The 13,241-nt window shown below is 39.6% G+C and overlaps 1 protein-coding gene across 1 annotated transcript; it reads left to right on the top strand.

Annotated features, from left to right (window-relative positions):
• Positions 1-7,567: 7,567 nt before the first annotated feature.
• On the top strand, positions 7,568-8,557 carry LOC127422005 (olfactory receptor 52K1-like). Its single transcript, XM_051665308.1, has one exon. The coding sequence runs from the start codon at positions 7,568-7,570 to the stop codon at positions 8,555-8,557; it is 990 nt and encodes a 329-aa protein (XP_051521268.1).
• The last annotated feature ends 4,684 nt before the right edge of the window (positions 8,558-13,241 follow it).

Genomic DNA, 13,241 nt, shown 5'->3' with positions numbered 1-13,241 from the left:
GTGTGGGCTAGGATTCTAAAAAATGTCAAGTCTGCATCTAGAGATACAAGAGTTCGCCTTATGCAATTTAAGATTTTACATAGATTTTATTGGACCCCCTCTAGATTATATAGGCTTGGTCTTGAAGACACACCCACCTGCTGGCGATGCCAATCAGAAGTTGGAGACACAACCCACGTCTTTTGGGGGTGTGTTAAGATCCAAGATTTTTGGTTAAAGGTTCAGAATTATTTGTGTGATGTTTTGAACATTAAAATTTTATTTTGTCCCAGACTCCGTTTTTGGATGATGGGGCGGTCATAAATTTGGGGGATAATCACATTAAATATTGGGTTGTGACCAGTCTCATGATCGGCAGGGAAATAATTTTAAGGGGTTGGAAGTCGAATGGAGCACCCTCTTTTTCAGAGTGGTGTGTGGATATGGGGAGGGTAGCTGCATTTGAGGAAGTGGTAAGTAGAAGGCTGGGGTTTAGGGAATTATTTGTTAAAAAATGGGGCAATTATTTAACTTTTTTGGGGGACTCGGGGAGGAGATGTGGAGAGTGTAGTTTAGTTTAATTATGTATGTTTATTATTATTTATATAAATATATATGAAAAAAAATGTTTTTTTTTTGGGTTGTGTGTGTGTGTTATTATGTGGGATCACAGGGGTGTTCATTGGGGGTCAGGGTGGGATTGTATTAGTGGGGTTTGAATGTAAAATGTTGATTCCTTGTATATGTGTTGGGTTTTTCTTTGTCATGTACATATGAATCAATAAAAAAATGTTAATTACAAAAAAAACATCCCAGGGCGATACCTCAAGAAGTTGGTTTAGAAAATGCCAATAGTACATTTATGCAAAATCTAGGCAAAGGGTGGCCACTTTGAAGATGCTTAAATATAACATATTTTTGATTTATTTGGATTTTGTTTTTGTCACAACATAATTCCCATATTTACATTTCTATTATTCCATAGTTGTGATGACTTTACTATTATTCTAAAATGTGAGAAAAAAAAAAAAAAAAAAAGAGTAAGTGACCCTAAACTTTTGAACGGTAGTGTACATATACAGCTGAAGTCAGAGGTTTACATACACTTTAGCCAAATACATTTAAACTCAGTTTTTCAGAATTTCTGACATGTAATTGTAGAAAACATTCCTTGTCTTAGGTCAGTTAGAATCATTACTTTACTTTAAGAATGTGAAATGTCAGAATAATAGTAGAGAGAAGGATTTATTTCAGCTTTTATTTTTTTCAACTCATTCCCAGTGGGTCAGAAGTTTACATACAATTTGTTAGTATTTGGTAGCATTGCCTTTAAATGGTTTAACTTGGGTCAAACGTTATGGGTAGCCTTCCACAAGCTTCTCACAAAAAATTGCTGGAATTTTGGCCAATTCCTCCAGACAGAACTGGTGTAACTGTGTCAGGTTTGTAAGCCTCCTTGCTCGCACATGCTTTTTCAAATCTGCCCACAAATTGTTTATCGGATGTAGGTCAGGGCTTTGTGATGGCCACTCCAATACCTTGACTTTGTTGTCCTTAAGCCATTTTGCCACAACTTTGGAGGTATGCTTGGGGTCATTGTCCATTTGGAAGGCCCATTTGCACCTGAGCTTTAACTTTATGGCTGATGTCTTGAGATGTTGCTTCAATGTATCCACATAATTTTCCTTCCTCATGATGCCATCTATTTTGTGAAGTGCACCAGTCCCTCCTGCAGCAAAGCACCACCGCAACATGATGCTGCCACCCCCATGCTTCACATTTGGAATGGTGTTCTTCGGCCTGCATGCCTCACCCTTTTTCCTCCAAACATAGCGATGGTCATTATGGCCAAAAAATTCCATTTTTGTTTCATCAGACCAGAGGAAATTTCTCCAAAAGTAAGATCTTTGTCCCCATGTGCTTTTGCAAACTGTAGTCTGGCTTTTTTATGGCAGTTTTGGAGCAGTCTTTCAGGTTATGTTGATACAGGACTCGTTTTACTGTGGATATACTGTAGATACTTTCCTCCAGCATCTTCACAAAGTCTACATTCATCTCTAGGACACAGAATGCATCTCCTTTCTGAGCAGTATGATGGCTGCATGGTCCCATGGTGTATATACTTGCGTACTATTGTTTGTACAGATGAACGCGGTACCTTCAGGCATTTGGAAATTACTCCTAAGAATGAACCAGACTTGTGGAGGGTCCACAATTTTTTTCTGAGGTCTTGACTGATTTTTTTTTTTTATTTTCCCATGATGTCAAGCAAAGAGGCACTGAGTTTGAAGATAGGCCTGTCATGCAAAGAGCCAGGAGAGAGAGAAGTCAGTGAACCCAAATGCAATATTTAATGAAGATGAATATACAATACAAATAACAAGGCTTGATGTACAAAATAACTACTTAGCTTCTATGCTACTATGGGCAAGACTAGATCAGGAATAACTGAACGTGATGGTCTAAATAGGAGCACAAATGAAGGTAAATGCAAAACAGCTGAAGACAACGATGAGGGAAGACAGGTGAGGATGATAATGGTGCATCTTGGAAAATGTAGTGAAGGTAATTTCAAAATAACAGTCTCTAGAAGACAGGGAAACACAGAACAGTTTGTGACAGATGGTCAAAAGATCATGGAGGAGATGGCAGATGGTCAGGAGGCCAAGGAGGAGCCTGCGGGCTGGGACAGAGTCAGGAGCCTTGGGAGGCAGCCACAGGGCAGGGACAGGGTCAGAGTGTGGAGTCACAGGGGGCAGAGTCACAGTTGGTTTGGGGAATTGAGTCTCAGGAAGCGGAGCCGAAGGTGGAGCGGGCAGAGCTGCAGGAGGAGCAGGAAATTGAGTTCCAGGAGGAGGATCCAGAGGCGGAGCAGGTGGAGCCGCTGGAGGCGGAGTCTCAGGGAGAGCAGACGGGGCCACTGGAGGAGTCGTCTCTAAGAGAGCGGAAGGGGCTGCTGGAGGAGGAGTCTCTGGGAGAGCGGAGCACAGGCAGTGAAAGGGGAATGACCTCCGTGGTCGTGAACACTGGCAGAGACAGAGGCTTGAGGGGTGGAGCCGTGGGAGGCTCGAAGGGCAGAGCTGTGGGAGGCTTGATGAAGGAAGTCTCCAGGACCACCGAGGCTGGGGAGAAAGTGGTCTCTGTTGAAGGGAGCTCGGAGACCAATGGAGCCATAGTGGCCATCCCCTGAAAATTCCTCTAGGGCTGGAGCTGGCATGAAAGCTGGCTCTAGGATGGACGAGGCTTGCAACGCTGGCTCTGGGACGGACGAGGCTTCAGGAACTAGCTCGTTGGCCATGGCAGGCTTGGGCGTTGGCTCATTGGCCGTGGCAGGCATGGGTGTTGGCCCATTGGCCGTGGCAGGCATGGGTGTTGGCCCATTGGCCGTGGCAGGCATGGGTGTTGGCCCATTGGCCGTGGCAGGCATGGGTGTTGGCCCATTGGCCGTGGCAGGCATGGGTGTTGGCCCATTGGCCGTGGCAGGCATGGGTGTTGGCCCATTGGCCGTGGCAGGCATGGGTGTTGGCCCATTGGCCGTGGCAGGCATGGGTGTTGGCCCATTGGCCGTGGAAGACCTGGAGGGCGAGGCAATGGAAGGCCTGGAGGAAGAAGCCGTGGAATCCACTGCAAGAGGGTTGGCCTCCTCCATCGCTCCTACAGTGAAGGCTGATCCACTCGGTAACAAAGCCATATCAATGAATTGGGCCAGGGTCCAGGGGCTTATGCCATAAGGCATGATGGACTTCACTGGCCCGATCAATCCAACCTGGAAGAGGTCCTTCAAAGCCACATTATTGCAGTCAACCACATTAGCCAACTCACAAAACTCCACCAAATAATCCTCCAGTGAACGATTCCCCTGATGCAGATGGAGAAGTCTTACTGCTGGGTTCATGTTGGGTCTAGTCTTCTGTCATGCAAAGAGCCAGGAGAGAGAGAAGTCAGTGAACCCAAATGCAATACTTAATGAAGAAGATGAATATACCAATACAAATAACACAAGACTTGATGAACAAAAGAACTACTTAGCTTCTATGCTACTATGGACAAGATTAGACCAGGAATAACTGAACGTGACAGTCTAAATAGGGGCACAAATGAAGGTAAATGCAAAACAGCTGAAGACAATGATGAGGGAAGACAGGTGAGGATGATAATTGTGCATCTTGGGAAACATAGTGAAGAAGGTGATTTCAGAATAAGAGTCTCTAAAAGACAGGGGAAACACAGAACAGTTCGTGACAAGGCTTCAAAATACATCCACAGGTACACCTCCAATTCAGTACACCATCTATTAGAAGCTAATTGGCTAATTGTCAACAGGCTTGACATCATTTTCTGGAATTTTCCAAGCTGCTTAAAGGCACAGTTAACTTAGTGTGCTTATATTAAATCTGTGGAGTGATTAAAAAATGTATGTAAGTGTATGTAAGTGTATGTAAACTTCTGACTTCAACTGTTCATATTATATATATATATATATATATATATACACACACATTGTCTTATTGTGTATTTCTACATATACTTATATTTTATGTTCACTTTTTATTTGTATTCTATATTTTATTATTGTTGTATTGTTTGTGCACTGGAAGCTTCTGTCACCAAGACAAATTCCTTGTATGTGTATGCATACTTGGCAATAAAGCTCATTCTGATTCTAATTAGCCGACAATACAAAAAACAGATCATGTCTATGCACAAAGATATTTTAAATTAAAAAGAAATACACACTACTAGGAGAAAAGCTTCAGTGTGCTTTTTTGGAACATTAACATAGCCCAGTTCTATAAAATTATTGTTTAGCTTACTTTTGGAAAAATGCAGGCAAAATTCCCTGTATTAAATGAAATAAATTACCAAACGAAAAAAGCATTACATTAAAACAATTAATTACCAAACAAAAAATAATATTGTTAGGCCTATATAATTGCCTTTTCTTTACACAAACTTAAATTATCCTTACCCTGTTTTGTAGACGATAAAAGCCGGCTGAATGACATTCTCAGAATGTTCTACACTTTTTTCAAGAATATAAACTATCAGAACTATTTATCCAGTGCTGAGTTCACTTTCAGAAAACTAGCTTTTGAACATTTTAAAACTTTTAAACATTTTAAATCTAACCCTCTTTACCTCAGATCGCATTTGCTGAGATTTTTCAGAAAATGTAAATTGTATTATAATGCTAAAATAAACTTTAGATGACAATCTAAATTAGAAGATTGTTCAAAATAGCCTACTGAAAATCAGGGATGTATCATACTATATGTAAACCCTGATATTACACCGCATCAATTTGTCTTTAATAGCTGTGCACACAGCATATACACATCGATGGATAGTCCTTATACTAAGATGAAAGTTTCCCCCACTACTTGGTGTAGGTTGTCAGCTTGAACAGTGCCATGACGATTCTCTTTCAGGTCGGAACTGGTGGCAACCTGCGATCAGGACCAATATTACAGTCCTATCAGAAGGGCAACTGTTCCCTTTTGATTGCAATTCCTCCTCTTCTGATTGTATTGATTTGTGAAATTAAAATGACAGTAAGCTGGCTAATTTCAATGAACTGTCTCAATACTCTCCCCATTTTACAAAGACTTGAGAGGAAAAAATTATGCACATCAGGGAGGCAAAAGGTACACAATTAGCAATATACACACATTTCTGTATGGAAATGGCTTAAGGGCAGCTTTCTTTTGCGATAAACCAAAACTTATGCGACAAAGTGTTTTTTTTTGCACACCATTTTCATCATGCACACCATTTTTATAGATAAAAGGCCATTTGAATGGAAACAAGCAGAAGGCGGAAAATTTAGCAAAACATTTTTTACACATTTTCACTTTGTCGATAACAAAACAGCATGAAAAGTGGATGGAAACTAGGTTAATGTATCATATGTTATATTCTCCTGGCAATAAAAATGAAAGAAAAAGCAAACAGCATTATTTCTAATGTAAGTATCAAATTAAATAATATTATATATTATATAATATATTTTAATGAGAGTTGCATTTTCCATTACATGAATTAGGCTTGAAGTAATGTGAGTATTGTGATTTTTGAGTGAACTATCACTTTAACACTTTTTAAGCACATCGCAACATTTTTCTAGAAACTTTTTTTAACAGACATAAGTTTTAAACACCCACACCTTACTATTTCCCTTGACGGGCAGAGGGAGCTGTTTAGATTTACACACTATCTATTAAAGGGTTTGTTCACCCAAAAATGACATTCTCTCATCATTTATTCTCCCTCATGTCATTCCTGTGGTGGCCATGAAGTGCAAAACAAAACAACAAATCTAAAAACACAACAGCAAATTCAAAGACAAAATAACAATTCAGAAACACATCAATAAATCATAAAACACAACAGCAAATCCGAAAACAAAAGAGCAAATCAGCGTCAAGTGCCAAAAAGTGTAATCGAGCTTGAATGACAAGATGTCCAGTGAAAAAGGAGTTACATTTTGGTCTGTTCTCACCCAAAACCAACTGGATTGCTTCAGAAGACCTTGCCAAGGTACCAGAACATTCAGAATCAACACATCGAGTTCCCTTGTGATCATGCTGAAAAAACACAATGCTTTGGAAATTACTTATTTGTATCTTAATTTAAGGGCAATCTTCAATAATGTGAAATACCAGCCTAAAACATAAAAAATTGCAAGACTGCGGTGACATTTTTGCAAAATTATATTACATGTTTTTTTTTACACATATCGCAGCAGTTCCGAGGTACACTGTGTGGTGCTAAAAGCAGGTTAAATTTTCTCCCAAACAGATGAGGTTTTTAAGGTTAATGGTCAATAGAGTTTTCAATCAAAAAAACATACCTTCTTACCATAAACTTTAAGCCTAAACCTAACCAACAGTGTCATGAATAGCTAATGTGTGATGAAAAACAGATACATTTTTTAAGGTTAATGCTTTGAGTTTTAAATCAACAAAACGTACCTCCCTACACTAAACCTTAAATCGAAACCTGATCAATAGTGTCATGAAAACAAATGTGAGATGAAAAACGTTATTGCTTATGAACTGAAAATCTGCTGTTTTACTAATGATGTAAATATTTATACAGATTTCAGCATAGTTTAAAAAACATGTTACAGAAAAGTCAGTTTGGATAACATGTAAGGTGTGTCTCATAATGTTTATAACATTTTTAATTTGTGTCACTGGAAGACTTTTTTCTTGTAATCTGAAATGAAAGGGAGGAGGGCCTTTAACACATGAAGCAGTATAAAGCTATACAAGACTTCAGAAGACAGGAGAGCCTGAATATTGTAGGTATTTGAATATCTCAGAATATACTAGACCTAACCCACTATATACAGTATTCATTTGAAATTATTTCCATATACTGTAGGCTGCCATACTATATTCAGTATAAAGCCATGTACATAATCTAAAACAAGTAGCTTGTATTGTTATACTTCAATTTGTGTGTGTGTGTGTGTGTGTGTGTGATATATATATATATATATATATATATATATATATATATATATATATATATATATATATATAACAGTTATTAAAATCCCTGCATTTTCTCTTCAACAGGAAAAATGATTCTGCCAAGTTTGAACATCACTCTGATTTTTACCAATTATGGACCTCCTGGTGCTCTTAATTATGGAGTTTTCATAATCTCTCTTGCAGTCTTTCTTACAACTGTTTTTGCAAATGTAACATTGATGCTGGTGATCTACTTGGATACAACTCTCCATAAACCAATGTACATATTTTTATTCAATCTGGCTATTAATGGACTGATCGGATCCTCTGCTGCACTTCCTAAAATAATGGAAAATCTTATTACTGATTTGAAAGACATACTATATATCAACTGTATTCTTCAAGTGTTCTTTGTTAATATTTATGCAACATGTGCATATGTTATATTGACAGTTATGGCATATGATAGGTATGTTTCAATCTGCAAGCCTCTACAGTATCATAATATCATGACACCAGGAAAAATTAGACTACTGCTATTCATTGGGTACTTTTTCCCTGTCTGCTCCCTAGCTGTGCAGGTGTATCTTACTTCAAGGTTGCCTATGTGCAGGTATACAATAAACAAACTGTTTTGTGACAATATGATACTTGTTAATCTCTCCTGTGTCAAAAGTACATGGGCAGAACTGTATAGCATAATTTTGGTATTTGTTTTTGTTGTTCTACCTCTAATTTTTGTTATCCTTTCATATGTCAGGATATTATTTGTCTCTTTGAAAGCATCAATAAGTGCCCAGAAGAAAGCCTTAAAAACATGCACCCCCCACTTGATTACTTTTATAAATTTTTCAGTGGCCACTCTTTTTTCTGTGATATATAGTCGAGTTAATTTAAATGTCACAAAGGAAGTTAATGCCTTTATGTCAATTCATTTTATCTTGATCCCTCCACTTCTGCATCCACTTATTTATGGGATAAGGACAAAGGAAATCGGCAATAGCATCATGAAAATTCTGCAAAGGAAAATTGTTGCTGTTGATTTCCACTTAAGATCTGAACAAAGTTGTAAAGATATAGTTTTTCATTGTACTAAATAAATTGTACTGAACACTGTACCAAAGTTGTAAAGATATAGTTTTTCATTGTACTAAATACATAGCAAGGTCTTTCTAAGCTGTATTTATCTCTGAACTGGATGTCTTGGACAGTATTTATGTGCCTTATCTGCAGGCTCTAAAAGTTTATGTGTCAGTGTGTAATAGGCATGATGGGTTAGATGAGGTGGTGAATGGGTGTTTGGAGAAAAAAACGTCCCATTGTATTTCTGATAATTCAAATGATTAAAATACAAAAACATCAACCTTTTTCTTTTTCAAGTTTTGCTTGAATGTGTGAAAACACCTTATTCCTTTTGTCATGGTCAGGTTCAAGTTACAAAAACTGTGGCCATCAAATAAATACTTTAATGATGTAACTCCACCAAACACTGATATGTTTTTTACCAGTAGAGAAATCTATAAACTCTCTGTTTAACATAAGATGTAGAGAAGAAGGATTTAAGAATCAGTCCATCATGTATATGTAATGAAATTTCAAACAAACTTAAGATTTTCTGATAATGTGACAGCACATCTTCCTGACTATGCAATCTTCCACACATTTAATACATGTAAAATTGTATGAACAACATACTGTGCACAGCCTTTTTATTTGTGCATGTTTTGCATTAGTATTATATAAAACAACAACAATAACAACAACAATGTTAAAAACGGTCTGTTTGTCATATACTTTATAATAACATTGTAGGCGATATAAAGTAATATATAGAGGGAGTATAAAAATAATGTATTAATTATGTATTCATTTCTTCACTATATGATTTGGTTCACTTTAATTTCTGTGCTCCTTCTATGGTAAATAAAATGCATTGCACTAGCTTTTGCTTTTCCTGTGGGCAACAGTTTTAAACAGGAAGTGATGTGGCAAAGGTGGTGTGGTAGGGGAGACTTTTTTTGATTTACACTACACTTGCAACTACTTCTACATGGTTTTGTTTTTCACTTGTTATTTTTTCACTAAATATAAGGCTTTTCTCTAATCTTTTTGGAGTAGTGTCAAATACTCTTTCCCACACATGGAAGCTATAATTTTAAAAGGAAGCCACTACAATTAATCACAAAAAAAAAAAAAAAAAAAAAATTAACTCCCAAGAAGGACACGCATGTGGACGGCCCAAGCATAGCACACATTTGAATGAAAAAGCTAAGTGGAACTCATTGACAGCTTTGAAAGGATTCTGAAACTCATCAAATTCACGAGTAACCACTGGGGAACTTATTTCTATGAGCTGCTGTTTATATTGAGAATTATAAATTGAGGTGTACACGGCTACCGCTCCAATGAGTTTTCTCATTTGGGGAACTCACCGGGAGGCACTAGTGCTCTTTTTCTCCCTATGCTCCAATTGTCCTTAGATACCCCAGGCTCACTAAGCATAACCTGCATGTTGATTGGGCAACTAATATGGTTCAGTTAGGACAACTCTTGAGTAGACTTGACAAAATAGTTTATTGTGTAAATGGTATTGAGAGTAGGTTTGGTCTTGGCAGACTAGATCTGCTTACACATGCAGCTGCTGCTGCTTAACATGGTCAATACACTGCTTCTGTTGAGATATGCTGCTGCTGATGAACACGACAGTTACCCCCCATAAGCAGATCTAGGCAGGGGGAGTTGGGGAGGTGGAGGGTGAATATTATATACCACTGCACTGTTGGACTGTAGTTGAAGCTGTTGAGGTGATTGCCTGCTTATAAATTATTTAACAGGGGGTTAACAACTCCTGATTGGTGAAGGAAGAGGCATGTCAGGAACCGTATATATCGACCTGCACCGCATAGAGTTTCCTAACTGAACTAATAAGATATTACTCTCATTGTCTGGGGATTGCTTCATTTCCTGGATCTGTCTCTTTACCGCCCGTATGATTGTGCCATCGACTTGCCTCTAGGCACTTCACCCTTCACACACCCCCTCGGGGGTTCTTATACTCTCTGCCTCGCACCCTCACCCCACCAGAGACCAAAAGGCCATGGTCAAATCAAGGAGTTCCTGGCTGCCGGCCTCATTCGTTCTACCCCTTCTCTGGAAGGTACAGTGTTATTCTTTGTTAAGAAGAGGGAAGTCTCCATGCACCCCTGTTTTGAATTTGTTAACGAAAGAACAAGAATGAAATGGCACCAAAAATAAGAAAAATACTCAAGAGAAAATATAGCTGTGAGCAGCAATTATGGGGCCAAGCACCTAAATGACAATGCATTCAAAAGATATAACTTTTTAATAAAATTCAATATGGCTGAAATGCAGTATGGCTGATATGGGAAAAATGTATGGTATTTTTGGAATCCTCATGACCCAAGGAATCAGTAGAAAACAACCTCATGATTATAGGACATACGGTTTATATTTCTTGACCTATACGTGGCACTGTCAACAAACTTTGCATGTACCCTCAGATCATGGTCCTAATGAAGCATACCAAGTTTTCTTTCAATAGGACAAAGTGTTGCTGAGATATAGCCTCACTTCCTGTTTTACATCAAACTTGTTAACTTTGGTTTGGGCAATTTCGAACAAAGTTTAAAGGAAGTGTAAAACGCTTAAAGTGGAAATGACATAATCCAAGATTAGCGGTCACTGTAATTAATTATAATGTAAGGGGTCCATTGGAATCATCAGTAGGAGATTAATCAAATGAAAAAATAATTTTGTTTCTAGGAAAAACGGTTCAAAAGAAAAGTGAATTTTCTCATCTAAGATGGTGCCGTGGATGGCCGCCTCAGTTTGTTGGTGCCCTTTGTTTTGTCTTGTTTTGCTTGTAAATACAGTGTTTTGTCACAATACCGGGAGCTCTTTCACTAGAGAAGAGCTCATGAACATCAGGGTCACAACTCTTACAAATTTTATATATACAGATAGCCACATCTGTGGAATTACTGTGTGCCCTCACCTTTGCACATTCAGCAAAACGCCGGAGGAGAGGGAAACGTGCCAGTGTGCTCATGCGTCTCTGCCAACGTGAATCTCGCACACCGTTGCCAGGAATATTCTTCTCTAACGTACGTTCACTGAGCGACAAACTGGATGAACTTCAGCACTTGGTACAGAAAAACAGATTTTTCTTCATTTTCCGTTTTGTGCTTCACGGAAACTTGGATGTGTGGACTGATACCGGATTCTGCACTGCAGCTGGCAGGCTTTTAACTTTTCAGAGTGGATCGAAACATGGAACATTCAGGCAAGACAAAAGGTGGATGAATCCGTTTTTACACTAACCGTGGCTGGTGCAATGATGTGACTGTGATCCAACAGCATTGTTCTCCTGATCTGGAATCTTTTATCATAAACTGTAAAGCCTTCTACTCCCCTCGCGAGTTCATCTCATTCATACTGGTCGGTGTTTACATTCCACCGCAGGTCAACGTGCAGGATGTGCAGCGCGTGCTCGCATAACAGATACTGTGTGTGGAGTGGACAAACCCGGACTCCTTAGTTATTGTCCTCGGCGACTTTAACAAAGATAATCTCACTCATGAACTGCCCAAATACAGACAGTTTTTTTAAATGTCTGACCAGAGAAGAGAACATTCTGGATCACTGTTACACTACAGTAAGCAGTGCCTATAACACCGTCCCCCGCACTGCACTGGGTCACTCTGACCACATCATGGTCCACCTGATTCCTGCATACAGGCAGAAATGAAAACTATCTAAACCTGCTGTGAGGACATCAAAGCAGTGGACCAGTGGGGCTGTGAAGGATCTGCAGGCATGCTTGGACTGTACTGATTGGGATGTATTCAGGACTGCTACCAACAGTCTGGATGAGTACACAGAGGCTCTGACATCATACATCAGCTTCTGTGAGGACTGCTGTGTATCATCACGCACCAGGGTGAGTTATAGCAATGACAAACCTTGGTTCACAGCCAAACTCAGACAGCTAAGGTTAGAGAAAGAAGAAGCATTTAGGTGTGGGGACAGAGACAGTTTCAGAAAGTCAAAGTATAGGTTTAGTAAGGCGGTGAGAGATGCCAAACAGCTGTACTCTGAGAAACTACAACAGCAGTTCTCAGCCAATGACTCAGCCCACTCCACTAATGACTTGCACCTGACCAACAGCCTGAATGAGTTTTACTGTCACTTTGAAAGACAATGGGACATTCCTGACACCATCCCCCCCGTGACACCATCGATAAGCTCCAGCCCTGCTCCACCTTCCCCATCACAGCAGGGGCCTGGTCCTCTCCACAGCTCCTTACCTCAGAGGCCCCCTCCTCCCCCACCACTATGATGACTCTCTTCATCTTGGAGACGTAAACAGACTATTCAAGAGACAGAACCCCCGCAAAGCAGCTGGGCCAGACTCTGTCTCTCCATCCACCTTGAAGCACTGTGCTGATCAGCTGTCTCCAGTGTTCACAGACATCTTTAACACTTCACTGGAGACATGCCATGTGCCAGCCTGCTTCAAGCCCTCCACCATCATCCCCATCCCCAAAAAAACAAGGACCACAGGACTTAATGACTTCAGACCTGTCACCCTGACTTCTGTGGTAATGAAGTCATTTGAGCGCCTTGTGCTGTCCCACCTCAAAGCCATCACTGATCCTCTCCTGGACCCACTGCAGTTTGCCTACAGAGCTAACAGGTGAGTAGACGATGCAGTTAACATGGCCCTCCACTTCATACTCCAGCACCTGGACTCCTCAGGAACTT

The sequence above is a fragment of the Myxocyprinus asiaticus genome, chromosome 31 (assembly GCF_019703515.2).
Source record: "Myxocyprinus asiaticus isolate MX2 ecotype Aquarium Trade chromosome 31, UBuf_Myxa_2, whole genome shotgun sequence".
NCBI lineage: Eukaryota > Metazoa > Chordata > Actinopteri > Cypriniformes > Catostomidae > Myxocyprinus > Myxocyprinus asiaticus.
The sequence above is the reverse complement of the archived record's forward strand: the minus strand, read 5'-3'. Positions and strand labels throughout refer to the sequence as shown.

Bases quoted from the DNA above. Each gene is read 5' to 3' on its own strand.
- LOC127422005 (XM_051665308.1), top strand. From the start codon at position 7,568: ATGATTCTGCCAAGTTTGAACATCACTCTGATTTTTACCAATTATGGA.